This window comes from Haemorhous mexicanus, chromosome 25 (assembly GCF_027477595.1).
Source record: "Haemorhous mexicanus isolate bHaeMex1 chromosome 25, bHaeMex1.pri, whole genome shotgun sequence".
NCBI classification, from domain to species: Eukaryota; Metazoa; Chordata; class Aves; order Passeriformes; family Fringillidae; genus Haemorhous; species Haemorhous mexicanus.
In genome coordinates, this window is record NC_082365.1 from 690,552 (window position 1) to 717,484 (window position 26,933).

The 26,933-nt window shown below is 60.0% G+C and overlaps 1 protein-coding gene across 4 annotated transcripts; it reads left to right on the forward strand.

Annotated features, from left to right (window-relative positions):
* The first annotated feature begins 2,354 nt into the window (after positions 1-2,354).
* On the forward strand, positions 2,355-26,634 carry LAMB3 (laminin subunit beta 3). 4 transcript variants are annotated; one of them, XM_059867628.1, is made up of 24 exons: positions 2,355-2,567; positions 3,174-3,294; positions 3,749-3,835; positions 4,782-4,936; positions 12,611-12,725; positions 12,873-12,946; positions 13,050-13,229; positions 13,603-13,666; positions 13,935-14,110; positions 15,274-15,397; positions 15,664-15,852; positions 15,932-16,087; positions 16,897-17,096; positions 17,927-18,038; positions 18,337-18,709; positions 19,255-19,415; positions 20,376-20,584; positions 21,529-21,732; positions 22,295-22,439; positions 23,265-23,472; positions 24,439-24,580; positions 24,708-24,884; positions 25,575-25,728; positions 26,127-26,634. In XM_059867628.1, the coding sequence occupies exons 3-24, from the start codon at positions 3,787-3,789 to the stop codon at positions 26,261-26,263; spliced, it is 3,504 nt and encodes a 1,167-aa protein (XP_059723611.1). In that variant the 5' UTR covers positions 2,355-2,567; positions 3,174-3,294; positions 3,749-3,786; the 3' UTR covers positions 26,264-26,634. The 4 variants fall into 4 exon arrangements, with proteins under 4 accessions (XP_059723611.1, XP_059723614.1, XP_059723612.1 ...); XM_059867631.1 differs by having other exon boundaries at positions 15,277-15,397; XM_059867629.1 differs by having other exon boundaries at positions 3,188-3,294.
* The last annotated feature ends 299 nt before the right edge of the window (positions 26,635-26,933 follow it).

Here is a 26,933-nt window from a genome sequence, read left to right on the forward strand (position 1 = left end):
TACTGGGGGTACTGGGGACACTGGGGGTACTGGGGACACTGGGACACTGGGGACACTGGGGGTACTGGGGACACTGGGGACACTGGGGATACTGGGGACACTGGGGATCCTGGGGTACACTGGGGGTACTGGGGACACTGGGGACACTGGGGACACTGGGGATACTGGGGATCCTGGGGACACTGGGGATACTGGGGACACTGGGGACACTGGGGACACTGGGGACACTGGGGACACTGGGGATCCTGGGGACACTGGGGGTACTGGGGATCCTGGGGATCCTGGGGATACTGGGGATACTGGGAACACTGGGGACATGGGGGACACTGGGGACACTGGGGATACTGGGGACACTGGGGATACTGGGGATCCTGGGGACACTGGGGACACTGGGGACACTGGGGGTACTGGGGATCCTGGGGACACTGGGGACACTGGGACATTCTGTGCCCACCCATCGTGGGTCAGGCCAGAGGGAACCCCACGGGGTGGGGAAAGGAGCTGGGGGGAAAAGGAAAACCCAATTTCAGGGCAAATCCTGAGCCTTTGCCTTGCTGCAAAGTGGTGTGGAAGGGATCTGGGACAAGTGCTGTGCTCCTGGGCTGGGCTGGGTGAGGAGCAGGTCCTGAGCCCTTGCTGGCCACAGCTGTCCCCTCCCGGCAGCACGGCCCTGTCCCAGCTGTGCCCACAGCTGGCACTGCTGCAGGGCTGCTCAGGGAGGCTGGGCTCACAGGGTTGCTGCCCTTTGGAGCCAGCTCCCAGAGTTATTGGAATTTAAACCTAAAGTAGGTCAGTGGCGTTTTGGTTCAAAGTGTTATTTGCTTACAGAGCAGGTTTTCAGAACAGGAACTGGAATTTTGTCAGGAATTCCTGAAATGCTTTTAAAGGAGATCATGGTAATTAGCAAAGCCAGTGATTTAAATCATCTCTGCTGGAATAAGAGGTGGTTTGCTGGTCAGGTTTGAATTAAAATGGGAAATGAAAAGATTAGGTGGAGGAAAACCTATTTTGTTACTGATATCATTAATCTTCCAGCCAGGAGGGTTATCAGAAAGTTACAACATGAGACATAATTTCTTATCCCTGACAAAACCCTCCCAAGTTTTCCACTTCCCAAGCAGCTTCAGTGCTTCCAGCTCTGTGTCCTGTGACTCCTGCAGGTTTTTCCCACAAGGGTTCCAGGCACCTGACAGGACTCAGGCTGTGATGGGAGGTTTCATCCTAGCTGGAAGGAGCTGGGAGTCCGGACTCTGCCCTGCCTGTGCCAAGATCCTGCTCAGCATAAGCAAATTATCCCTGGGCCTGGTTTTCTCCATCGTAAAGCAGCTGCTCGTGTGCTTTCAGGAATTGTGCTTCAGACACTGCTAATCCTTCGATGAAGAATGTAACAGCAGCATTAAGGATTGCTCAGTCTCTGTGTGCTTGAACTATAAAACCATCCTCAAGCAGCATCCTTTTCCTTAGAGCAGGTTTTGCATTTCAAGGGATTAAATGTTCTCTGTGCGGTGCTGTGTCCCTGGTTTCAGCTCCTTTTGTGTTTCTGTCAGACGGGGAGCAGCAGGCGCTGCTGATCTGCTCCTGGAGAAGAGGCTTTCCTCAGCAGTGTCCCCTGCTGCCCCCGGGCAGGGGATGTCCCGTGACTCAGAGCGCGACTTCCTGCAGGAGGTGATGGTGTTTGTTTTCCAGGGAATGTCTCGCCCAGCCCTCGGAGGGCTGTGGGCACAGCCTGGCACAGGTTAGCACAGGCTGCAGAGGAACTCGAGCCCTGTGAGCATCCTCCTGTCTGTCCCACCCACCCCAGATTGCTCCAGCGCTTGCATTTATTTGCTCTGGTGCCTTTTCAGCAGCAGTTGCAATCTCCACCTGTACCCCGTTCCCTCCCTGCCACCCAGGAGAGCACTGGAGCTGTTCCAGGGTCTGACTGCCACCAGAATCTGGACCTGGCACCTCTCTGCCCCCAGGGCTTTCAGGGATCCCCTGTCCCTGAGCACCCACCCGTTCCCAGCCGATTTCTCCCTCCCATTTTCACCGGTTTGCAGTTGATATTCTGTAAAGGAGCCTTTTCCTCCGTTTGGATCCTGTTTGAACTTGTGGAGCCTGGAGCTGCAGGTGATGTTTTGCCTTGCTGGGCTCTCCGGGCCCGGTGGGAGCCCTTTACACACACGAGGTGCTGCCCAGGGGCTCGGTGCGCGGGGCTCGCTCACCGCAGCGTGCCGGGGCCGTGCCGGCAGCTCGGGGCACGTCTCATCCCTCCCTCCCTCTCTCCTTAGACATTCCAGGGCTCTTCTCGCTTCCCTGCTGCCGCCGGCCGGGCCGGGCGGGGCCGGGCAGGAGGAATGCGGCGTTACCGCATTGCTGAGCTCCCCAGGTGTGCCCAGGTGTGCCACACCTCAGCCCAGCTTTCACACTCCGTAGCCCGAGGGACGATATTTTTTTCCGCAGCTCTGTGTGTAGCCCTGCTCGGAGCTGCTGGCCCTCAGCTTGGCGTGCCCGTGTCCCTCGGGTGGGGACGGGACGTGGGTGCCACCAACGGCAGCACAACAGGAGGAGAGACCTGGAGTCACCTGGTGGGTCCTGCTGAGCCCCTCACCAGTGTGGGAGAGGAACTTTGGGGTTATTTCACTGGAGGGCATGGAAAGGGCTCGATAAAGTTTTGCAGAGGATGAAAACCAGTTTTAGCTGGAATTCAGCGTGCGGGCTGCGCTGGGGGGGGTGGCCGCGCTCTCAGCTGCCCTCGCTCCAAACAGGCTTTCAGAAATTTCTGACTTTGCTGCCGCAGTACAGCAATAATAAAGTTGTGCTGCTGTTTCCCTTCGTGTTTAAAGGCTGGAGCTGAGGCGCTGGGAGCAGCCCTGCCCTGCCAGCCGGGGTGAGCACAGCGTGCCAGCCCTGCCCGGGAGGGAGGGTGGGCGAGCTCTGCTGCAGCAGCCCCAGCCGGGTTAAACGGAGCCCGTTTGGGTTAAACGGAGCCCATTCGGGTTAAATAGATCCCATTTGGTTTAAATGGATCCCATTTGATCCCATTTGTGTCGAACGGAGCCCATCTGGGCTGCTCCCCGCCGTGCCCGGCGATGGCGGTGCCCGCCTGGCGCTGCCGGGAGCTGTGCTGTGCCCACAGGGTGTGGATGTCTGGGGATCCCTGAATCACTCCTTTGTCATCGCTGCACCCACAGGCACCTCTCTGCAGGTGAGGCAGCGCGCGTTAAAAGCCTGCGAGGAGCGGCCGGCGCTCAGAGGCTCTGGCGGCTGCCGGGGGACGCGGGGACACCGCAGGGGACACAGGGGACAGGGCAGGTGAGGTGTCTGTTTGCTGCGGGGGCGTGCTGGCAGCATTTCCTCCCCTGGGCTGTCCCACGGGGCTCCTTTCCCTGCAGGAGACGCTCACAGGAGGTTCTTATGGATTTCTCCTTTTCCTGGAATGTGAGCTCGGGGATTGAGTCTGGAAGCGCAGGGCGAGGGTGGGGCTGGGGCACCCAGAGTGCCTGGGAGGGGGCCTGGGGGCTGCAGGGGTCTGTGTGTGCACACTCCATCCCCTCCAGCCCCCATCCCACCCGGCACCAGTGGGGCTGGGCAGGGGCTCCTTGCATTGGAGGCAAATTCAGTTTCAGCATCTGATTTTCCTTTTGTTAGTCTTGATTTTTCCCCCCACGCTATTCTGTGTAGATTAATTAAAAGTATCTCCCTGTGAAGTGAGAAGGAATGAGGGCCTGGACTGAGCTGTTGAACTGACATTTTCTGCTCTTTTCAGTCTCGCTGCAGACTCCTCCCAGCTGTGCCCGGGGCCGAATGGAGCCTGGCTGCCAGCTGTGGCCATGGGCAGCGCTCGTCCTGCTGGGTAAGGCTCACCCTGTGCTCCCAAAGAGCAGGGGACAGCTGAGTAAAGAGCAACGCTGCTGATGGCAGCTGTGCAGCAGCAGCACCAGAGCCTGGGCTTGATTGTGGCCCTGGGGGGTGGCAGGAGGCTGCTCTCTGTCCTGAGATGCAGGGCTGGCCCTGGGACCAGGGGACAGCAACCAGGGCTGGCCCTGGGACCAGGGGACAGCAACCAGGGCTGGCCCTGGGACCAGGGGACACCAACCAGGGCTGGCCCTGGGACCAGGGGACACCAACCAGGGCTGGCCCTGGGACCAGGGGACACCAACCAGGGCTAGCCCTGGGACCAGGGGACAGCAACCAGGGCTGGCCCTGGGACCAGGGGACACCAACCAGGGCTGGTTCTGGGGACCAGGGGACACCAACCAGGGCTGGTTCTGGGGACCAGGGGACACCAACCAGGGCTGGCCCTGGGACCAGGGGACACCAACCAGGGCTGGCTCTGGGGACCAGGGGACACCAACCAGGGCTGGCTCTGGGACCAGGGGACAGCAATCAGGGCTGGCCCTGGGACCAGGGGACAGCAACCAGGGCTGGTTCTGGGGACCAGGGGACACCAACCAGGGCTGGCCCTGGGACCAGGGGACACCAACCAGGGCTGGTCCTGGGACCAGGGGACACCAACCAGGGCTGCTCAGTTCGATGGGCAAGGCACAGAGCACCCCTGCAGCTCAAAACCTGGGGCCAGGGCAAGGAAGTGTTTTGGAAGTAACTCTTGTAAAAAGCACTGTTATTAAAAAATAAAGGTTTCACCTCAGGGTGAAACACCCTTCTCTGTATTGGCACATGCCCTGGGGAGGCTGTCCCAGCCATGGCTGGTTTGGTGCAGAAAGCAGCTCCTGGTTCTGAGGGGCTGTGTGGTGTCTGTGCCCCTGACACCACCCTGAGCCCTGTTCCTGCTGTTGCAGCTGCCCCGTGGCTCCTGGCAGCACAGAGATCCTGTTCCCAGGGAGCCTGCTACCCTGCCCCCGGGGACCTGCTGCTGGGACGGGCCCCTCACCTGAGAGCCTCCTCCACCTGCGGCCTCAGCAAGCCCGAGACGTACTGCACCCCCCACGGACAGGTACAGCCCCTTCCTCCTTCCCCAGAGCTCCCCTGGGGGTGGGAGAGCCTTCCTCCCTTCCATCCTCCCTTCCATCCTCCCTTCCATCCTCCCCCCATCCTCCCTTCCATCCTCCCCACCCCGCAGGGATGCTCCAGCCTGGAGGGGGCTCTGAGCTGTCCCGACTGGGATGAGCTTTAAGGTCCTTTCCCACCCAAATCATTCCGTGGTGCTGGGATTTGTCCCCTCCCAGCCGTGCTGGGGCAGTGTCCCTGGAGCCCTGCTCTGCCATCCCCTGGGTGAGCTGGGCACCAAGGCAGACACAGGGCATGGGCAGCAAGGTGCTGGCACGGAGCACTGGGGACAAAACATCCCCAACCCTCTGTCCCTGGGCATTTCAGTTATAACCTGAACTCGTATTTGCTTGTCATGAATGGGAACATTCCAGCTTGGAAAAGCTGCTGAAGTTGTCTCCAGTCCCTGGTTGTGTGGGGGCAGGAGATCCTGCAGGGGGATGATGCTTCACCCAGCTGCAGGGCCAGAGGGAGAGTTTAGGGATAAATCTGCCCGAGCACAGAGCTGGGAGCTGCAGGGGTGATGTGTCCCTGGTGTGAGCACTTCCTGCAGCCTTTCTGTGGCTGCTGCTAACCCCAGAAGGAGGAGCCCCGAGGGTTCAGTGCAGGACAGGCAGAAAGGGCCTTGGGAGAGATGCTCCAGAGGAAAGGAGTGGCAGCTCCCCAGTGGGGCAGAGTTTTCTGCACTGGAGCCCAGCTCCTGTGAGTCAGCCTTGTGGTTTTAATTCCCCTGCAAACTGGAGGCCAAGATGTGGCTGTGAGCGGATTAGTTGTGGAGGCAGTGGTGTCCTGGCTGGGCTGGACAGATTTCCACTCATCCCTGAGCTCAGGGAGGGGCAGCTCCCAGCCCAGAGGGGTGTGAGCATTGGATCCTTCTGGATGCCGGGCTGGCTGCAGCATCTCTCCTCCCTCAGGTCCTTTTCCAGGCTGACAGTCACAGTCAGGCATTTCCTCCACTCCCTTTTTCTGGGGCTCTTCTGCTGCTCCCAGGGATCAGGATTTGTGCTCACAAATAAGCCCTTACTGCTTCCCGTGGCTTAATTAGCTTTTCCTCCCAAATTTCTGCTTATAGATGAGGAAAAGTTCTCAAAACTGTGCCTCTGAAATGAAATCTTCGTTTAACAGCGGCTTTGGGCAGCGACTTATGTTTGAAAAGGGGGCAAGGGGGCCTCGTGCTTGGGGAGTGAGTGAGGACAGAACCCTGATTAATCTGCTCATCCCAAGAGCAGCTGGAATGGGCTGGGTGCCCCCTTTGCCTGAGCCTGGGGGCTCTTTCAAAGGGCATCACTGTGACCCTGTGCATCACCTGTAATCTTTGAAGAGGGGCCTGGAGCTCTCAGCTGGCTGTGCTAGCCCTGGAGCAGGAGTGACCTGGCTGCAGGATCAGGGAGGGAGGGCTCCTGGAGGAAGGCAGGGAGCAGTCGTCTCTTCCAGGCTGCAAATCCCAAAACTCTTTGGTTTTCATGTCCCTCGTCCCTTGCCTTACAAGTACCAGGGTTAAAGGGGATGTGGAACAGTTAACATTGTGCTGAGCTGGGTTCTCCAGTTCTGGCTCTGGGAATGGGCTCTTCTCTTCCTGACATTTTGTTCCTTTGCTTTATTGAAATGAGAGATCCAGAGCCACGGAGAGCAAATCCCCTGATTTCTGTTCTGCAGCTGTAATTGCTGATGGAGGTTTGATTATACTAGCTCTTAACTTGGGAGAAATCCCCACGGGCTCAGCATTTCCTAATTTTTCCCTCCCTTTCTCTACTTCCCTAATTTAAGCCAAACTGAGCTCGATTTCCCTATTCCCCTCCTATAAAAAGCAAGCCCGTTTAATTTATAGACTCCTCGAGCTCTTTTTTTGGTTACAAGCCCTGCTCTCGTTCAGTTGCCAAATAGGTGCAAATCTGGGGGCGGTTTTGCAAGCTCAGCAGAGGGCACAGGACCAGGGGTTGCTGCAGTGCCCGGCTGCTCCTGCCGGCCCCAGGGCCCTCTTTTGCAACTCTGGTGGCCACTGACCAGCCTCAGCCTCTGCTCCATTGTCTGCCCAGCTCCAGATCCCTCTAACCTTTACTCTTTGCTCTCCCGATTGCTCCATCCCTGGCGGGGCTCAGGCGGTGAAATCCGAGCGGGGCGCTCAGCATTGCCGTGTACAGCCCGGGCAGGGAAAGGGCCCGGCTGGAAACCACCGGGGCTCGGAGCTGCTGCTGGAGCCAGCAGGGCAGGGAAACGGGAAAGGAACCGGGAAAACCAGCCAGGCTGGCTTTGGGGTCTGGAGTGCTGAGGGACGCTCGGTGGGACAGGCTGAGATGGACTGAGGGGTGGCTCAGCCTCAGTTAGCACTTCCTTGACCTCGAGAGCAGAATAGATGTAAATATAGATGTTATATATGTAAATACAAACGTGTGCACAGCTCTGAGGAGCACGGAGCAGCCCCCACTGCTCCTGCAGCCCGGGGGAGGCTCAGAGGGGCTTTCACAGACACCCTGAGCATCCCTGAGGGACCTTGTGCCAGAGAACAGGGAGGAGGCAGGGCAGGAGCAGAGCTGTGTCCCTGTGCTGCTGCTCCTGGAGGCTGTGAGTCCTCACCCTCCAGCCCTGGGACACTTTGATGTTTGAAAGGTTTGCATGGGGTTTTCTGCCTGTCTCACTGAGCTTGTGGGCCCTTGGGGGGTGTGGAGGGGGGCAGTCCCCTTTACCAGCTCTGGTGTCACGGTGACATCCGGGGGGTGAGAGGAGAGTTCCAGAGGAAGCAGGTCCCTGTGGGAGCCAGGCAGGGTGATGTGAGCCTGCTGGGGCTCCTGGCACAGCACAGGGCTCCCTGCTGCTGATGGATGGGGGCAGCTGCCTGGCAGGGCTGCTCTGGAGCCTCAGCACCCACTCCTCTTTGGCTGCTTCCAAAAATACCGGCCAGTGTCTGCCGGGAGGGAAGTGCCAGACAGGTCTGGAGCTGTGCTGGTGCTGGCTCGTGCTGGCATCTGCTGGGCCACCTGCCCGAGTCCCTCAGGGAGCTGGGAGCCCACCCCAGAGGCTGGAGCTGTGCCTCCCACCCCCCCTCCTTCCCACCCACAGCCAGCTCTGCACAGAGCTGTGGAATAACCACGGCTGGATGGGACCAAAGCGTGGCTCTGGTTTGGGTTTTTCTTTGTCCAGTCAGGGGTTTGCCCTGCCCAGTCTGTGCTCCTGAGGGGCTGAAGGTGAGCAGCAAGCACAGGCTGCTGCTCAGTGCTTATCTCACCCAGGCATTCAGGCACGCCCTGTCCCTGCTGCAGGGATGTGCCCCTACCTGCCGAGGAACAGCCAATTTCCCATGGTGTTCCCTCCTCCCTTCTCTGCATCCCATTTTCTTGGCCTTGGGCTGCAGATTGACACATGCTGGGAGACATCTCCTCACTGCCTGGCACCGTGTGGGGTGTGGGATAAGCTGCTGCAGTCTGGGGTTTGCAGCCTGTCAAATCATCCTGGCAGATTTGAGATGAAGTTTTGCTGATGTGAGAACAGATGGGGTGAGGAAAACAGCACCCACGAGCTCGCTTTTAAGTGAGGGAAAGGAACTCCATTTCCTTAAACCTCATCCCTGGGAGCTTTGTCCAGCCCGTGCCTGTACCCCACCTCTGCTGCCCCCCTGACTCGGGGGTAGAACCAAGGTGGGGCAGAGGTTGGAGCACAACTTCTGTGGTTTGAGCAAAACCTCAGAGCTCATTTCCAGTGTCATTTCCAGCCAGCCACAGTGACTCTGATGTCATGGCACAGAGACCCTCAGGCCCAGGCTGGGATTTTGGGGTGTCCTGTGTGGGGCTGGGGACTGCACTCAGTGATGCCCTTGAACTCCCTGATTCTGTGCTAGATCTGTGCTCCCAAACTGAATCCCAGACCAGTTTAGGGAATGCCAGTTGCTCTCTGGGAAGTTTAACCACGATGGCAGAGCCATGGGAGCTTCTGCTGCCTTTTCCCATGGCAAAGGAATGGATTTCTGCCCTGCTCCAGGAGCCTGGCCCAGCCATGTGCTGCAGGGAGCAGTGCTGGAACAGAGCAGTGTCCTGCAGGAAAGGGGCTGGAATAGGGAATGGCATAACCTGGCTCTGCAGGGGCCTTTGCCCACCCCAGGGTTTGATAACCCTAATCTCTGTGCGTGTATGAATTCCCACTGCTTCCCAGTTCTGTCTGGGAACACTCTGGAATGGTGACTGGTGTCCCTGTGGAATACTGGTGTGCAAGGGCTGCCTGCTGGGGGCTGAGTGCCAGGAGCTGACTGGCACAGTGCTCTCTCCTGGGGCAGAGGTGGGACCCCCGAGGCCCCACAGCTGGGAGAGGTCTCTGCTCCACGGCTGCTCAGCTCAGCTTCCCTCTCTGCTGATGAAGAAGTGCAGTTTATTTTGGGCTCTGCTCCTGTGCCAGGAGGTTTTTATTTCAAGGGCTCTCTGCTCGTGTTAAAACGGCAGCAGGAGCTCCTGAAGTATCGTAGTCAGGGGCCATCAGGGTGAATTGTGTGAGCTTTGCTGCCCTGCACGAGGAGGGAACTGCTCAGGAGCTGGGTCACGAGGCCAGGCAGGAGGAGAGCAGCACAGACCTGCAGACCTGCCACTTTCAAGTGGCTCTTTGTGGATTTTCCCCCCTTCCATTCATTTCTGAGACGTGACTCTATTTATTCTGAGCACAGGAGTTTTCCCTCTCACACAACTGTGCTGTGAATTATCTTTCAAAAGTCTGGAAGGAATTTCCCTTCATCCCAGAGCCTCCATAACCCATATTTTGGGTGACTGGAGCAGCTTGGAGGCACAGAGGGTGAGAAGTGATTTCCTTGCAGACCCAGAGCCCCTTTTACCTTCCTCCCCACGCGTTCCCAGCAGAGCCTGGCAGGGAGGGAGGCCGTGCTGGGAGGCAGCACCATCTGCCCAGGGCAGCTCCCCAAAGCTCCCCTGCCTCTGGTCACGTAGAGCTGCAGCCCTGAGTGCCCCTGGCAGCTCCCAGGGATCCCCTGAGCCTGGTCACAGAAGGAAATGGCAAAGAGCTGGGAGAGGTACGTGCTGCTAAAGCTCTCCTCACTCTGGGCAGTCATTTTTGGTAATTCCCTCTGTCCCAAGGAACTTTGAGCCACATAGTCACAGCTGGTAAGGGCAAATCCTGCTGTTGTGCAATTCAGGGGTTTCACAACTCCGAGGATGTGACATGAATTTGGTTTCCAGTGTTAATTTTAGTCTTAATTAAAAAACTGAAAAGAAAAAAAAAAAAAAAAGGTGATTTTTGCAGCCAGCACAGCCCTGGGCTGCCTGGGAAGGGTTTGTCTCACACACCTGAAGCTTCATTTTGACTCAGCACCACGTCTGAGTGGGGCTGCAGCTGCACTGAGGCTGCTGGAGAGCACCACTCTCCCTGGCTGTGTGAATGAGCTCATAAGTATGCACAAGTCACTCCTAATGAATAATTTAGCTGAGATTAACCTTTCCCCTTGCAGGAAACCTTCCTTTCTCCTTTGCTAAGCACAGTCAGGACTGCTGGGAAGTTTAATCACTGCTGGCAATTGTTGACTAGATTGTTTCTGTGGGTAATTCCTGCAGCTCCCTGACAATTTGCTGCTCGTGGCCATTATCTGAAATGAGTTCTGCCTAGTCCTGATTAAATTATTTGTGAATCTCACTGGTGGAGCCAGGGAAATGGCATGATTATATATTGTCAGTGCATGTTTGCTTACTTTGGGATATTGTTATAAATGCTGTAGTTTGCCAACTCCTGTGCTGGGGTATTTATAGACAGAGAACGTAAAGATTGTGGAAAATACAGAAACAGATGGGTTCCAAGTGAGGATCTCACTGTGCACCCAGCTGGGGAAGGTTCCCAGGCCTGGGACAGGGCAGACCCAGGTCTGGGCTGTGTGAGGAATGAAACCACAGATTAATTTTTATAAACCACACATTAATTTTAAAAGGGGAAGCCAGAAATTGTGGTGTCACCGTGGCCCAGTGGCTGCCACCCTGCTGCCCTCCCGAGCCCAGACCTGTCCCTTCCCCAGCCCCATGGAGGGCCCTGTTTGGGGTGTGCTTTGGGTTTGGCTCCTCTGTTTTAAGCATCCTGTGGAAGGTTTTAGCACAGGGGTGCCTGTGCAGTGCCACTTGTCACTTGTCACCCCCTGGCCCTGCTCAGACCCTGAAAGCTGATTCCCCTCTGGGGTCCCAGCATTCCCATGCCTCTGGAGTCACCCAAAGCCACTGCAGCCCCTGCCAGCCTTGCAGGGGATATCTCATTGCCTTCCCTGTGCCAGCTGTGCCCCTGCCAGACCCAGACCCCCTCTGCACCCAGGGTGACATTTCTGAGCCATCAGGGCTGGCTCCTGCCATCCCTGGCACGCGCTGCTCCATCCCCCCTAATCCCTGTGGGACGTGTCAGTGACAGACGTGTCCCACTGCTCCATTTGGGAGGCTCCTCTGCTTCTCAGGCCACTGACACCTCCGACTCCCAGAAAGTCTGGGCTGGAGGAGATGATGCAGTTCCAGTGCCCTGTCATGGGACACCTTCCACTGCCCCAGGCTGCTCCAAGCCCCATCCAGGCTGGCCTTGGGCACTGCCAGGGCTGGGCCTGCCTCAGTTTCTCTGGATAACCTGTTTTCCACCAGGCTGGAGGTGCTGAGCCCTTCATTTCATGGTCTGAGCAGCATCTTCCCCCTCCCAGTGGTCTCTGCAGTCCCTGGCTCCACTCCAAGATCTTCAGCTGGGGCCTGCCTGTGTCCCCAGAGATGCTGCTGAGGGCTCTGGCACCATCTCCCCATTCCCCACCTCCCCAGTTCCCCATCCCCCTGGCCCTGCCCTTCCCACCTTGGCCTCACCTGGCTGTCTCCATCCCAGTTTCCTGGTGGTCCTTGCCCAACCTGCTCGCCCACCCCGAGCCTTGGCTGCTGTCCATCCCTTCCCTGCCCCTGGCTCTTGCTCAATCTCTCTCCTGCTGCTCTGCCCGTTCCTGGGCCAGCCCAGGAGCCCCGCGGTGGTGGCTGCTGGTGGCTGCAGGGAGCGTTGCCTGGTTAGTGACAATTTGGGTATTGTTTGCTCCCGGGGGACGCTTTTCTCCCGTCCCCGCGTTCTCCATGCCGAATCTCTGTTTACTCCTTGGATTACTTGCTCAAGTGAAGGGCTGAACTTTGAGCCACTCGACTTCCCACCCCCTGGCTTCTCACCCACTGCGAGCTCCTGCTCTGCTCCCGGGGGAGAGCCCTGGGGGCTGAGCACAGCCCGAGCCCTCGGATAGGAGAGAAAGGCCCTTCTGTTCACCAGACAGCCCCTGGGCTGTGAGGAAAGGGCAAACCAGCGCTGAAAGGCTGCAAAGGGCTTTCTAGCCAGTGTTGGCATTGTGGAAACCGCGGGGGTTGCTTAAAAAACCACAATTTTGATGGTTCACCAGAAATCTGTGTTAGTCAAAAGCGTTTTGGGTTTAGATCTTAGTCCATAAAACCTTGAGCTGTGGCTTTCAACAAGGTGTGCAGGGGAGCACTTGAGGCCTGTGTGTCATCAGTCTCGCTGATCGTGGTCCTCCAGCTCTCTCTCACTGAGCTCCTTGGTCCATAATGAGCCCACCCTGCCTTTCCTCCTCACCCCCGAGCCTCCCCGGGGGGCTGCTGGGGTCACTCCCGCTGTCCTTTCTTTGCAGTGGAGCATGAAGTGCTGCAGGTGTGACTCGAGGCTGCCCCACAGCTACAGCGGGCACCGCGTGGAGAACGTGCTGTCCTCGGCCGGCCGCGCGCGCTGGTGGCAGTCCCAGAACGGTGAGGGACACACGCTGCTGCCAGCAGCCCACCGGGGGGAGGAGGGCATGCTGCTGAGCTCCGTGGGTGGGGAGGAAAGGAGGAAATGGCTGTTATTGTCCCCATGTCCCCAGCGTGTCCCTGTGACGGTGCCCTCTGTGCCCGCAGGTGTGGAGCGCGTGTCCCTGCAGCTGGACCTGGAGCAGCTGTTCCAGCTGGACAGCGTGGTGCTGCACTTCAGGGTGGGTGTCTGGGGGCAGCTGCTCTGCTCGCCAGCTGTCACCCCATGGTGCCAGCCCTGGTGCCAGCCCTGGTGCCAGCCCGTGTGTCTGTCCCTGCCCGCAGGCGCCGCCCGCAGCCATGCTGATCGAGCGCTCTCTGGACGCTGGCAGGACCTGGCAGGTGCTGCAGTACCTGGCATCCGACTGTGCCAGCGCCTTCCCCGGCGTGCCCCGTGGCTCCCCTGAGGGCTGGCAGGACCCCCGGTGCCAGGAGCTCAGGGGGCACCCCGTGCATGGGGGCACGGTGGGTACTGGGGGCTTGTGGCAGGGAGCCCTGCTTGGGTTGGGGTGGGCAGTGCTGCAGGAACAGGGGATGGCCTGGGAGCCTGGCACACCTGGTGAGGGATGGGGGAGATGGAAGCCTGGTACACCTGGTGAGGGGTGGGGCCTGTGGCACCCAGCATGCTGAGGGCAGCCCTTGGGAAGATTCCTGCTCCTCTGCAGGAACGCCTTTGCTGCTCTGTGACAGGCAGGTGCTGTGTCCTCTGCAGTTCTAAAAGCTGTCCCTGTGTTTAGTGACCCTGTGCAGAGGCAAGTCCAGAGCACACAGTGCCCGGAGCAGGAGCAGAGAGCAGCTGGAGTTCCCTGCTTTTTAACCTGTTTGCTTTCTCTCTAAGGTGAAATTCAGTGTCCAAGACCTGGGGTCTACAATCAGCTCCTCTTACAGCCAGGTCATCGGGAGTAAGTGATGGGCTCCTCCAGAGCTGGGAAGGGAGAGGGCAATGAGGCTCCTCGTGGTTCTCCCTGCAGTGACAGGAAGAGCTGAGCTGGGGTAACCCCTGGGGGACCCTGAGCTGCGCCTCTGGGCTGTCAAGGAGCAGCATTTGGTCTTTGCTGATGGCTCTTTGTGCCACTTCCTCCTTCCCTTGCTCCAAGCCCTCCCCACCGATTGCAAGGAGCTCCTGCTGGGCACCTGCTGCCCCTCACACCCGTCCCCTGTCCCCAACAGGGCTGGGGCCCTTCACCAACCTGCGCATCAACTTCACGGAGCTGCCCCACATCCCCCGCCAGGGCTACCACTCGCCCAGCACCTTCTACGCCGTGACGGAGCTGCAGGTGCTGGGGAGCTGCTTCTGCCACGGCCACGCCGAGAGCTGCGGCCCTGCGGGGGAGCAGCACGGCACGGTGAGCTCGCCATGGGCTGCCAGGGGGCTGGGCACTGCGGAGATGGCTCTGCCAGGGGCCTGGGCACCACTGGGATGGCTCTGCCATGGGCTGCCAGGGGCCTGGGCACCCTGGGATGGCTCTGCCATGGGCCTGGGCACCCTGGGATGGCTCTGCCATGGGCCTGGGCACCCTGGGATGGCTCTGCCATGGGCCTGGGCACCCTGGGATGGCTCTGCCATGGGCCTGGGCACCACTGGGATGGCTCTGCCATGGGCTGCCGGGGGCTGGGCACTGCGGAGATGGCTCTGCCATGGGCTGCCGGGGGCTGGGCACCACGGGATGGCTCTGCCATGGGCTGCCGGGGGCTGGGCACTGCGGAGATGGCTCTGCCATGGGCTGCCGGGGGCTGGGCACTGCGGAGATGGCTCTGCCATGGGCTGCCAGGGGCCTGGGCACCCTGGCATGGCTCTGCCATGGGCTGCCAGGGGCCTGGGCACCACGGGATGGCTCTGCCATGGGCCTGGGTACCCTGGCATGGCTCTGCCATGGGCTGCCAGGGGCTGGGCACCCTGGGATGGCTCTGCCATGGGCTGCCAGGGGCTGGGCACCCTGGGATGGCTCTGCCATGGGCCTGGGCACCACTGGGATGGCTCTTCCATGGGCCTGGGCACCACTGGGATGGCTCTGCCATGGGCCTGGGCACCCTGGCATGGCTCTGCCATGGGCTGCCAGGGGCCTGGGCACCCTGGCATGGCTCTGCCATGGGCCTGGGCACGACTGGGATGGCTCTGCCATGGGCTGCCGGGGGCTGGGCACTGCGGGGATGGCTCTGCCATGGGCCTGGGCACCCTGGCATGGCTCTGCCATGGGCTGCCAGGGGCCTGGGCACCCTGGGATGGCTCTGCCATGGGCTGCCAGGGGCTGGGCACTGCGGGGATGGCTCTGCCATGGGCCTGGGCACCACGGGATGGCTCTGCCATGGGCCTGGGCACCACTGGGATGGCTCTGCCGTGGACTGCCAGGGGGCTGGGCACTGCGGGGATGGCTGCACTGCCTGCCTGGGGTGCTCCTTGGCCACAGTGACCAGGAATGGGCTGTGGGGGGCTCTTTGCTGGCCATGATCTGGTGAGGCTCCGTGCTGAGCTGCTGCCCCCAGGGTGGGTGACCCCTTGTCTGTGCAGCAGGTCCCTGGGCACTGCGTGTGCCAGCACAACACGGCGGGGCCGCACTGCGAGCGCTGCGCTGCCCTGTTCAACGCCCGGCCCTGGGCCCCCGCCGAGGACAGCGACCCCCACGCGTGCCAGCGTACGGCCAGCGCTCCCCCCGCCCCAAATCCCGCCCGGCCGCAGCTCCCAGCCCTTCCCGGGGCTCTGCGGGGCTGCTGCTGACACGGTGTCTCGGCACCTTTGCCCCTGACGGGCTGCAGCAGTGCCCTGGTGCCACTGCGGGGCTGTCACGGGTGTCACTGTGTCACACGGGAGCCTTGGGCACCCTCTAGTGCCACCGCTGCTGCTGCCGGGGGGGTTTGCACGGTGCCGGCTCCAACGGAGCCGTTTGCTGGGATTTTTTAGGATGTGACTGCAACGGTCACTCGTCCTCGTGCCACTTTGACCCCGAGCTGTACCAGGCCAGCGGCGGGGCCAGCGGGGGGGTGTGTGACAGCTGCCAGCACAACACCGAGGGCAACAACTGCGAGCGCTGCCAAACCGGCTACTTCCGCAACCCGCGGCGGGAGCTGAGCCACCCCGAGGCCTGTCTGCGTGAGTGACCCCCCAAAACCCCCCCAGCACCTTCCCCGGACCTGCCCCCTCAGCTGGGCCGTTTCCTGCCTGTTTGCAGCCTGTGAGTGTGACCCGGAGGGCACCGTGCCCGGCTCTGTCTGTGACCCGGGGACAGGGCGCTGTGTCTGCAAGGACAACGTGCAGGGTGACCGCTGCCACCTCTGCAAGCCAGGCTTTGCCCAGCTGGCTGGTGCCAACCCCGCTGGGTGCCGCAGTGAGTACCCCTGGGACACCCCCTGCCCCCGGGGTGCCCTCTCCAAAAGGGAGCTGTGTCCTGCCCAGCTGTGGTTTGGGGTTTTCAAGCCAAGGGCCTGTTTTTAAAGGTTTATAAAAGCTCCCTGTTCAGTCTGGGGGTGGTTTCAGGTGTCAGTTTAGCAAAAAGCACGGGGCAGGTGGGGTTTGGGGGGTGCAGCTGTGTCCTGAGTGCCCCCAGGGCTCAGGGGGTGATGCCATGCAGAGCAGGGCAGCACAGGGCAGCTGTGGGTGGGGCACTGCTGTGTCCCCCCAGATTGGGGACACTGAGGCCCTCGGGCTGCAATCCCCACTGCAGGTTTGGGGGGTGCTGTCAGAGCCAGGTGCAGATCTCCTGTTTGGGGGGTGCTGTCAGAGCCAGGTGCAGATCTCCTGTTTGGGGGGTGCTGTCAGAGCCAGGGGCAGATCTCCTGTTTGGGGGGTGCTGTCAGAGCCAGGGGCAGATCTCCTGTTTGGGGGGTGCTGTCAGAGCCAGGTGCAGATCTCCTGTTTGGGGGGTGCTGTCAGAGCCAGGTGCAGATCTCCTGTTTGGGGGGTGCTGTCAGAGCCAGGGGCAGATCTCCTGTTTGGGGGGTGCTGTCAGAGCCAGGGGCAGATCTCCTGTTTGGGGGGTGCTGTCAGAGCCAGGTGCAGATCTCCTGTTTGGGGGGTGCTGTCAGAGCCAGGTGCAGATCTCCTGAGCTCGGGTGGGAAGGGAGGGAGGAGAGCTGCCCTTGGGTGGCCGCGGGCTCCTCCCAAGGCTGCTCCTCAGCCGGCCCCTCCCTGTTGCAGGGTGCACCTGCAACACCCTGGGGACACGGCAGGACACCGTGCCCTGCGACGGTGACACCGGGAGCTGCTCCTGCCTGCCCAACGTGGTGGGCAGCGACTGCGGGCAGTGCGCGGCCGGGCACTGGGGCCTGGGCAGCGGGCAGGGCTGCCAGCCCTGTGTCTGCCACCCCCGCGGCTCCCGCAGCCCCCAGTGCAACCAGGTACCCCCAGCCTGCTGGCAGCCTCCTCCTGGGGGGGTTCATCCTCCTGCTGCAGCCTTTCCTCTCCATTGCTGTGCTTGCTCTGTTCTCTCCTTTCCAGTTGCTGCTGGGAGGGGCTCTTGGGGTTGAGCTGCACGGACCAGGGTGACACTGCCATGGCCCTGTGTCCCCTCACTGTGACCTGTCAGAGCATCAAACACACCTGCTGGTGGCTCCTTTGTCCTGTCCCATCCATAGGAACCCCCACAAAAAGTGCTGTGTGTTCCCCAGTGCATCCCACTCCTATTTTCCTTCTCCCAATTCTTAGAAAACACCACGACAGTCTATTCAGGAAAATGAAAGAAAGTGGTAATTATTGAGGCAAGATTAAGTCACTTTAACAAGCCTGATATTTATCAAGGAAGTCCTAATAAGACATCTTCATCCAGGCGAGGGAAGTTAATTATGCTCATTTGTCAATGAAAAGCATGTGTGCCACTTCAGGCTTAAGAGGCAACTGGGAAAATTAAAGTTGAATGTAAAAAACCCCAAACCATGACAAATTCTAAGAGTCAAAGATAGGCTCCAAATGAGCTCAGCATGGGGAGGAGACCTGAGATGGCAAAGCAGCTGCTTGTGGGCGATTGCTTTGTTTTTGAAACAAGGCTGAGCACCCTCCTGGTGGTGCTGGGGCTGTTTGGAGCCTGTTTGCATCCTGTGCCTGAGCTGCAGCCTGGCAGGGGCACCTCGGGCACAGACTGAGAGGAGGAAATGGTCCATGGGTGGTTTTGGTGGTCAGGAGCAGCTGGGGGAGAGCTGTGCCAGCTGTCCCTCATGTGCTGCCCTCTCAGTTCACAGGACAATGCCCGTGCAGGGATGGCTTCACAGGACAGACGTGCTCGGCCGTGGGGCAGCAGCAGTGCCCAGCCCGGCACTACAGGGACGCACAGGGAGGGTGCACAGGTACTGCTTGGCCTCGGTGCTCCTGGCTGAGATCACAGATTTACCCAGCACTGCCCTCCCAGCAGCCTTGGCCGAGTCCTGGGCCCCCCTGGGCTGGCCCTGTAGGGTCAGGGGCAGTGCCAGCTCCGGGGCCTGGGGGCTCTGCCCGTTCCTCTGCCTGTGCCACCTTTGTCCCAGTGGGAGGGGACAGATGTCACAGCTTGGGTTGGGAGTTGTTAACCTAATCAAGGGCTGATTTTACACAGATATAAAGTTATTCACCACCACCTTCTCTCTCCCCCCACCTTCCCTGTCCCAGAGTGTGACTGTGACTTCCAGGGCACGGAGGAGGGGGGCTGCGAGCAGGCCACGGGCCGGTGCCTGTGCCGCGCCGGGGTCACCGGGCCGCGCTGTGACCGCTGCCAGCGGGGCCACTGCAGCTCCCAGCCCGGCTGCCAGCCGTGCCACCCCTGCTTCCACACCCTCGACGGGGACATCGAGCGCCTGCGCCAGCGCCAGGCCGGCCTGGCCAACGCCTCGGCACGGCTGCCCGCGGGCACGGGGGGCTCCCAGCTCGACCCCCGCCTCTCGCGGGCACAGGGCAACCTGCAGCAGGCACTGGGCATCCTCAGCCACCCCGCTGGCATGCAGCAGGGCCTGGCCCAGGCGGGCAGCATGCTCGCTGCCATCAGGTGAGGGATGGGAGCTGTCCCTGGGGCAGCCCTGATCCGCGGGGAGATGCTGGGGTTTCTCCGTGAGCTGCTTGCACGGTTCTGTTTGTTTCTGTCCCTGCCATGCCTGGCTTTGCTCACAAGGGGAGCAGGGAAGCAGCAGAGCAGCACTTCCACGTGTGCCTGTCCCGCTCCCACGTGTGCCTGTCCCGCGCACAATGTCCCCAAGGCAGGAGGAGTGTGGGCAGCCTGCATGGTGGCACTCTCAGGGCTGCGTGGTGGCACTCAGGGCTGCGTGGTGGCACTCAGGGCTGTGTGGTGGGCACTCTCAGGGCACATCCATCATTCCTGGTCCCTGTGTGGGCACAGCCCTGCTGTGGAGGGGCAGCAGCCCAGCTCCTCTCAGCAAATCTCTGAGGCTCTGCCATGTCCTCGTCTGTCTCGGGGCTTAGAAGTGCCCCTTTGCCAGGTGCTGGCAGTGCCCCAGCACAGGTGGCCCTCTCAGCCCTGCTCTCTGTCTGCTTTGCTCTCTACCTAATTCCCATTTTGTTCTTGTTCTCTCCCAGGGAGCAGGTCCAAGGCATAAATCCCGACCTTCATTTCCTGGATGACACTGCCTCTCTGTCGAGGGAGCTGGAAGCCCTCAACAGCAGCTTGTTTGTCACCAGCTCCCAGTACCAGAGCAAGAAGACCCAGTTTGAAACCAGCCGCAGCACGGACCTGTCAGGTACAGCTCTGCAGCTGCAACATCTCTTCATTTGCAGTCATTAATGTACCTCAGCCTGACTGCCTGGGGTTTTTCCCTGGCTGGTGGGGAGATTTTAACCTGCTGTCAGCCTCAGAACAGCAAACACATCTCCTCTCCAGTGAGGGGTGCTTCCCACACAGCCTGGCTCATGACCGTGGCTTTCACACTGCTGGGGGGCTTGCTCTGGTGTTTTGGGCTGGCAGCTCATTCTGTGTTCCTGTTCCCCCCCAGCACAATCCCTGCTGCCAGGCAGGGGCAGGAAGGGGACAGCCCTGCCAGGGAGTGTCACTGAGTCCATGAGGCAGCAGAGAATGGAGGCTGAGCACATGGAAGGGATGGAGGGTGGGGAGGAGAGCCAGGCTGCTGTCGGGCACTGGCGAGGAGAAGAGCTAATTAAGCCATATGATGATGCTGGTGCTTGCTGCCATGAGTCCAGCTCCAGCTCCTTCTCTCCCAGTGCCTGGCTGCTGTCCCCTCCCTGCCACAGCACACGGCTTGGGGACGTGCCAGCCGTGCCCAGTGGCACCAGGACAGTTCACTCTGCACCTCTCTGTCTGCTCAGAGCTCCATGTCCTGGCCGCCCTGTGCTGGAGGGGAATGATGGGGCTGCTCGGGAGCTGGGCAAAGGCTCTGAAATCTGTCCTGCCCTGCCAAAGGCCAGGATCAGCGGGTGTGCCTTGGCTGGCTGCAGTTTAGTTTCAGCCCTAAGCTCAGTTTAGACTCCAGCCCTGAGTTCAGTCCTTCAGGAGACCTCGAGCTCTCTGAGGGGAATGGCTGGAAGGTGTTTGGAACTAAAAGGAGTTTTTGGTGATGCCTTGGTGACTAATCCTGCACCCTCTCCTGTGCAGGAATCCAGCGCAGGACAGAGGCAATGCCTCCCTGAGGGGCCGTGCTGCATTTGTGACTCATTTGTGCCTTTTATCGCCTCGATTCCCGCAGGAGCCTTGCAGACGATCCGCTCTGCCTACCGCAGCTCCAGCAGCGCCGGCAGCCTGGCCGCGGGAGCCCCGGGGCTGCTGGCCCAGGCCAGAGAGAGCCGCCGCAGCACCGCGGGGCTGCAGGGGGACCTGCGGGGGGACACGGCCCAGCTGCTGGCCCTGAAGGGCGAGCTGGCCTCGGGCCCCGACCTCACCCCTGTCATCAACCAGGTGAAGATGCAAAGCGGGTTTTTAACTTGCCCACGGGTGTGTCTGGTTCTCAAGGGGGCCCTGCAGAGCTCAGGAGTCCCATCCTGCAGCCCTGCACCTGTCCTGAGGGAGGGCAGGGCAAAGCTCTGTCCAGGACAGACTCGGCTGGAGAACTGGCCGAGCATCCCCAGCCCGGGGATCACAGATCCCACAGCTCTGCCCTCCACCCCTCCCAGCCTGTCCTTTTCCCTGCAGGGACTCTCTCCTGTCACTTCTTGTATCTCCAAGACCCCCTTAATTTCTGGCTGAGGTTTCTCCTATTTCTCCTTCACTGCTTTGTTATTGCCATGGAGACCCATTTCGGTGTCGGTTGCTGTGGAGACCACCAGCCTCCCCTCTCTGCTGCTGGGGGCACCAGCACGTTCTGAGCCACCAGCCTGGCCTGGCTGGGCGCGTGGCACGTGCCCTCTGCACTGTCAGCCTGGGGGCAGCTCTGCCAGATGCCAGAGTGAGAGCTGCTGCTGCTCCCAGGGGCTGCTCGTGCAGCTCTCCCCCAAGGGGAACAGGGCAGAGGGGTGGCTCTGCAGAGAGGTTTGCTCCACACAGATGTGCTGCTACTCATCAGGAGCCACTGGGGCTGGGCTCCTGCTTTGCTCCTGTTTCTGCTGCAGCTCGGGCTGGTGATGCCATGCTGGCCAGGTGTCACTGGCTCAGGTGGAGGCCTCCAGCTCTGGCTGCCCTTCTCTGACTGGCACATCTCCAGTGCTCTGGGCTGTGCCACCTGTGTCACTGCCAGCCCGCTGGGCTCCCTCCCGTGCCCACACAGCTCCTGCAGCACGGGCTCAGCAGGTCCCAGCTCCCTTGGCAGGGTGTGCCATCCCTGTGGGGCTGTGTTTGCCTCCCCTGGGCTCTGAGGTGAGTCCAGCCGGGCACTGCCCAACCCCAGCTCTTCTCTCCCTGCCCAGGTGTGCGGAGGGGCCCGAGTGGAGCCGTGCACCCCTGCCCGCTGCCAGGGGCTGCTGTGCCCTCGGAACAACAGCTCTGTCTGTGGGGCTGGCCAGCCCTGCCACGGCCTCTTCCCGCTGGCCAGCGGGGCTCTGGCTGCGGCCGGGCGAGCGGCCAAGGAGTTCAGCAGCCTGAGCGCCCGGCTGCGGGACACGGCACAGCTGGTGAGTGTGGGCACTGCCCGTCCCCTCTCTGACCTCTGCTTACCACGGCAGAGAGCGAGGAATACACACCTCAAACTCTGCTCGGGGCTTAACCCCTTGGGCAGCTTCAGAAACCCAGGAATTTTGGAGAGGGAGGCTCCCTGCTGTGTGTGGGCCCTGCCTCCCCAGCTGAAGGTACTGGACACAGCACAAGGAAGCCTCTCTCCCTCCTGGGTTGGGATCAGTGTGGCAGAAGCACTGGGAAATGGAAAACTCGTGGATTCTGCAGGTTTGATGCATTTGGTGCAACCAGAGGGAGTTCATGGGTTAGGGCTCTTGCAGCTTCTTTCTGTGCCTTGCCAAGAGAAAGTGAGGTTTCAAAGTGATTCAAAACGCATTTCAAAGGTGTTTTTAAAAGCTGAATGGTGCTGCCTCTCTTTGAGAACTCCTTTGCAGACCCAGCCCTCAGTCTTTAACCTTTACAGCCCTTTGAAGCTCTGGCACAATGAAAACAGGGAATAGTGCCTGGCCCAGGCCAGGGCTGAGGGCTCTGAGAGGCCCCAGCCGTGATTTCTGTGTGCAGATCCAGAGGACAGAGCTGTCGGCGAGTGAGATCCAGAGCAGCACGCGGCGGCTGGCGGAGCAGCTGGGGCTCAGCAGGGCGCAGCTCCAGGGCGACGTGCGGCGCGCGCGGCAGCTCCTGCAGCGCCTGCGTGCCTTCCTGGCAGGTACCAGGGCAGGGCTGGGCTGGGCTGGGCTGCAGCCTGCCTCCCGCATGGCACAGCTGATGTTTGGAGTGATCAGAGAATCACTGGGCTTGGGACAGGCCTCCAAGGTCACAGTCCCAGCTGTGTCCGATCTCTGCCTTGTCACCAGCCCAGAGCACTGAGTGCCACGTCCGGGTGTCCCCTGGGCACTCCAGGGATGGGGGTTGGCAGCCAGCAGTGAGCTGATGCACTGAGGTTTTCTGGCCACGCTCGCTGATGCAGACAGACGGACAGATGACCCTTCTCTGGAGCAGGCTGTTAATCAGATGAGGATTCTTTATTGTCCTGCAAACTGATGGGATGACTTATTGTTCACAGACAGATTGTAATAGCATAATGAGCCTCCTGAGCATTAGCTGAATAAGAAAATCAGGTCATTTGGTGCTGCCTGGTGCTAATGATGAGTGAAGATATTTCTGAGCTAATCGCTGGGCTAATGTCCCTTGGGCTCTGCCTGCTTCTGATTTATTAACTTCTATTTGTGAAATGAAAAAATGCTTGTCTTGAAACACACCCTCATCTGCTCAGTGAGGGCTGCCTGACTGCTCTGGGCTCAGCCATGGTGTTAGTGTTGCCAAACTCAAGGTATCATTTCAGCAGTTTCCTGAAAGTTTTGCTGGTGTGAATGAGAAGTGCGTGACATTCAAGGAGATGGGTTCAGAAGGGATCCTGGCAGCTGTGTGGAATGAGGAGATGTGTGTGAGACGTGCATGGGTGTCTGCCCTCCTCCTCCCTTGCGTTTGCACTCCCACCTTCCCTGACGCTGCCTGTCTGCCTGCTCCGCAGACAAGGACACGGATCCTGCCTCCATCCAGGAAATCAGTGAGTCAGTTCTCTCCCTGCGCCTCCCCACGGACGCTGCTGCAGTCCGGAGGAGAATGAGCGAGATCCAGAAGCTGGCGGCGGAGCTGCAGTGCCCCGAGGACATCCTTGCCCAGACGGCCGAGGACATCGCCAGGGCCAAGAGGCTGCAGCAGGAGGCAGAGCAGGCCAGGTGGGTGGGGGTTGAAGGCCATTGCCAGCCGAGGGTCCCTTAGCTGGGCTCAAATCTTGCTCTGCCCGAGCTGTCCTGACTTGCACAATCTGAAGTTTTAGGCCGGGATCTTCTGTGTCCATCCAGTGCCTAAAAGAATGAGTCTGCAATCTCCAGATACCTCCCAGGGGCCCCAGTGCGAATAAATCTCCCCAGAATAGATCCTGTTATAGATACCAGGACAAGAAGGGCTTTATGGAAAGCAGTGGAGGCTTTGCTCTTATCTCAAGTGCCTGTGCTGGGAGATGACAGCGTTGCCCTGGTATTAGCTGATATTGGTGACCTACATCCTAATTGCACAAGAGAGCATGGGGAGAGTTAATGGGCTATTTGTTTTCTGGGTGAAAGTTGGGACGATTATTCCACGGTCCCTTAAAAAGTAATTACAGGGTGTCCTTGCCAATTTGGAGCATCTGCTTTGTCACAAGTTGACTTGCAGCAATACCCCAGCGAGAAGGTCAGCAGGATAAATCTGTAAACTCCTTGGCAGTGTCTGACACCTGCTTAACCTGCTGGAAGTGATGAGACAGGGGAGGCTGGCTTTCTCCAGAGCTCTGTTGCCCAGCCTGAGCAGTCCCACTGTGAGCAGAAATCTGTTCGCTGGGGCTGCTTCCGTGGTTATTGCTTTCCCTTTGACACCTTGTCGTGCACCATGAAATAAACATTTCAGACTAGTTTGAAGGAAGGCATTTATCTCCCCTTCTTAGCTGGTCTCCTTTGCTTGAGGCTGTGAAGTGGAACTGATGTTCCTCTCACAAGGAGACCTGCTGGAGTCCAGATGTGTGGGTTTTGGGGGTGGGACATTGCGACCTTCCCAGCAGCAATCCTCTCCTGCTTCCCAAGCTCCCTGATTTACCTCTGTGACCTCGACTCCCAGTCTTTGCCCTTATCCACCCTCACTTCTTGCTGCTTCCCACCTCTCCCCAGGAACCGGGCAAACGCCGTGGAGGGCAGCGTGGAGGAGGTGCTGGGGAACCTGCAGCGAGCCAACACGGTGCTGCTGGAGGCCCAGGGGGCCCTCAGGGGCTCGGGCTCCTCACTGCGCTTCATCCGCGAGCGCGTGGAGGAGGTGAGGGATCCTGGTGGCCTCCCAGAAACGATCCCTGTGCCCTGTCTGTGTCCTTCAGCCAGCAGGGCTGGCACAGGGAGGGCTTTGGGTGTGACTCCCCTCCTAACGGGGCTCCCTGTGCCCGCAGATCGAGGCTGTCCTGGGGCCAGCTGAGAAGAACGTGGTGGCCATGGGGGCTGGGCTGGCCGGGCTGGCCGGGCGGCTCTCGCAGCTGCAGCGCAGCACGGAGCAGAACCGCCTGCGGGCCGGGGACACACGGGACACAGCGGGGACAGCGGCACAGCAGGCCGGCAAGGCCCAGCAGGTACCGGCCCAGAGCAGGGCCCAGAGCAGGGCCCGGCAGGTACCGGCCCGGAGCAGGGCCCAGAGCAGGGCCCAGCAGGTACCGGCCCAGAGCAGGGCCCAGAGCAGGGCCCAGAGCAGGGCCCAGCAGGTACCGGCCCAGAGCAGGGCCCAGAGCAGGGCCCAGCAGGTACCGGCCCAGAGCAGGGCCCAGAGCAGGGCCCAGCAGGTACCGGCCCAGAGCAGGGCCCAGAGCAGGGCCCAGCAGGTACCGGCCCAGAGCAGGGCCCAGAGCAGGGCCCAGCAGGTACCGGCCCAGAGCAGGGCCCAGAGCAGGGCCCAGCAGGTACCGGCCGAGACCAGGGCCCAGAGCAGGGCCCAGCAGGTACCGGCCCAGAGCAGGGCCCAGCAGGTACCGGCCCACAGCAGGGCCCAGTGGGTACCAGCTCACAGCAGGTACCGGCTCAGAGCAGGGCCCAGAGCAGGGCCCAGTGGGTACTGGCTCAGGGTGTGCCCCCTGCCAGCACAGCACAGCCTGAGGCAGAGCAGCTCGTGGAGCTGTCTGTTGGTCTGTGAGTGCATCACAAGCTGGCACACATTTGGTAACAAAGCTCTGGTGCAGCATCCATTTAACATCCAAGCAGGATCCAACACTGGAAATGCCCCCCTGGGCCTGCTGGAGGTTACCTGCAGTGTGTTTGCCTTTCCCCAGGCTCTTGCCCAGGTGAAGGAGCTGTACTCGGAGCTGCAGAGCAGGGTGGGGCAGGGCCCGGCGCTGGGCGAGCAGGGCACGAGGGTGCAGAGCATCGGCCGGGAGGCGCAGGCGCTCTTCCAGGAGACCGTGGGCATCATGCTCAGGATGGAAAGTAAGGCTCTCACAAACTCAGCGTCATCGTGCCCTGGGGAGGAGCTTGGACTGCTGTGGTGTGATGAGGGAGACAGCACACTTAGGGCAGCGAGAGGGTGGGATCTGGGCTGGAGCTGGAGCTGCTGTGCCAGGAAATCGAGAGTTTTCAAGGGTGCCACCATGAAGGGAAGCCCTGCCTGCAGTGCCACTGTGCTCCTGTTTTCCTCCACACGCTCATTTCCATTTTCTGGCATTCAGAACTAAAGGGAGTGGTGTTTGGGGGTTGTTTGGAGGGTGGGGAGCAGAGGGAGTGCAGCATGTTGGTTTTCTTGCCCGGTCAGAGCTGTGCAGGAGTGAGGTGGAGGCTCAGCCCAACCCCACCACATAACCCTTCCCTTCCCTGCCCTCTCTCCTCAGCTCTAGAGTCAGAAATTCAGGAAGGGAACAAGGCTCTGGTGTCCAGGATGTCACGGCTGTCGGGGCTGGAGGAGAGGGCGGGCAGGATCCGGGACAGCATCAAGAGGAGAGTCGCCTACTACGAGAGCTGCTCCTGAGCAGCCCAGGGCATCACTGCCTCCCCTGCACACACCGACTGCTGCACTCATCCCACTTTCCAGCTGGAGCTCTCCTGTGCCCAATTCCCTATTTTTAGCAAGTTAATTTTCCATACCTCTGGAAAATAGCTGCACTGAAGCGAAGGAGCTCCCCCATGGAGGGGGTTGGACTGGCCAAAGCTGCCCAGTGGTTGGAGGAGAAAGGGGGAGAGACCTCAGGCTCCCGTGCCAAATAAACACATCCCAGGTTGTTATTTCCAGAGGGCTTTATAAACCAGGAAATTATTTTTTCTTCTTTTAGCCAATTCAAGCTCTCTAAGCTGAATTTCACTGTTCAAATTAAAGCCCTCCTGTGGGGTCTTCTAAAGCTTTTTATCTGTGCTGCAGTTAATTCTTCAAACATGCCATGGCTTCAGTACTTCCCTCTGAGATCTTCCTTCAAATAAGCAGATCAGAGAAGTGAAGAATTTTATCTCTCTCTGTACAACATACCTACATTTATGCAAATTAGACAACCACAGGCTCATAGTCAAAGGTGAAATCAGATGTCTTGTTTGATTTTCTGCCACACAATCTGCTTATTTTCCACAGAACATTTTGCCAGAAAAACACCAGTGGGAGCAGGTCTGGGATGCACAGGGAAAGCTTTAGGAGGGACTTTGCAGACCAT

What these genes read in the sequence shown, in the direction of transcription:
- LAMB3 (XM_059867628.1), top strand. Translation starts at nt 3,787, where the DNA reads ATGGAGCCTGGCTGCCAGCTGTGGCCATGGGCAGCGCTCGTCCTGCTG. An exon ending in ACCCCGTGCATGGGGGCACG is followed by an intron (nt 13,230 to 13,602) that starts GTGGGTACTGGG and finishes TTTCTCTCTAAG; the next exon opens with GTGAAATTCAGTGTCCAAGA. An exon ending in CCGCAGCACGGACCTGTCAG is followed by an intron (nt 19,416 to 20,375) that starts GTACAGCTCTGC and finishes CGATTCCCGCAG; the next exon opens with GAGCCTTGCAGACGATCCGC.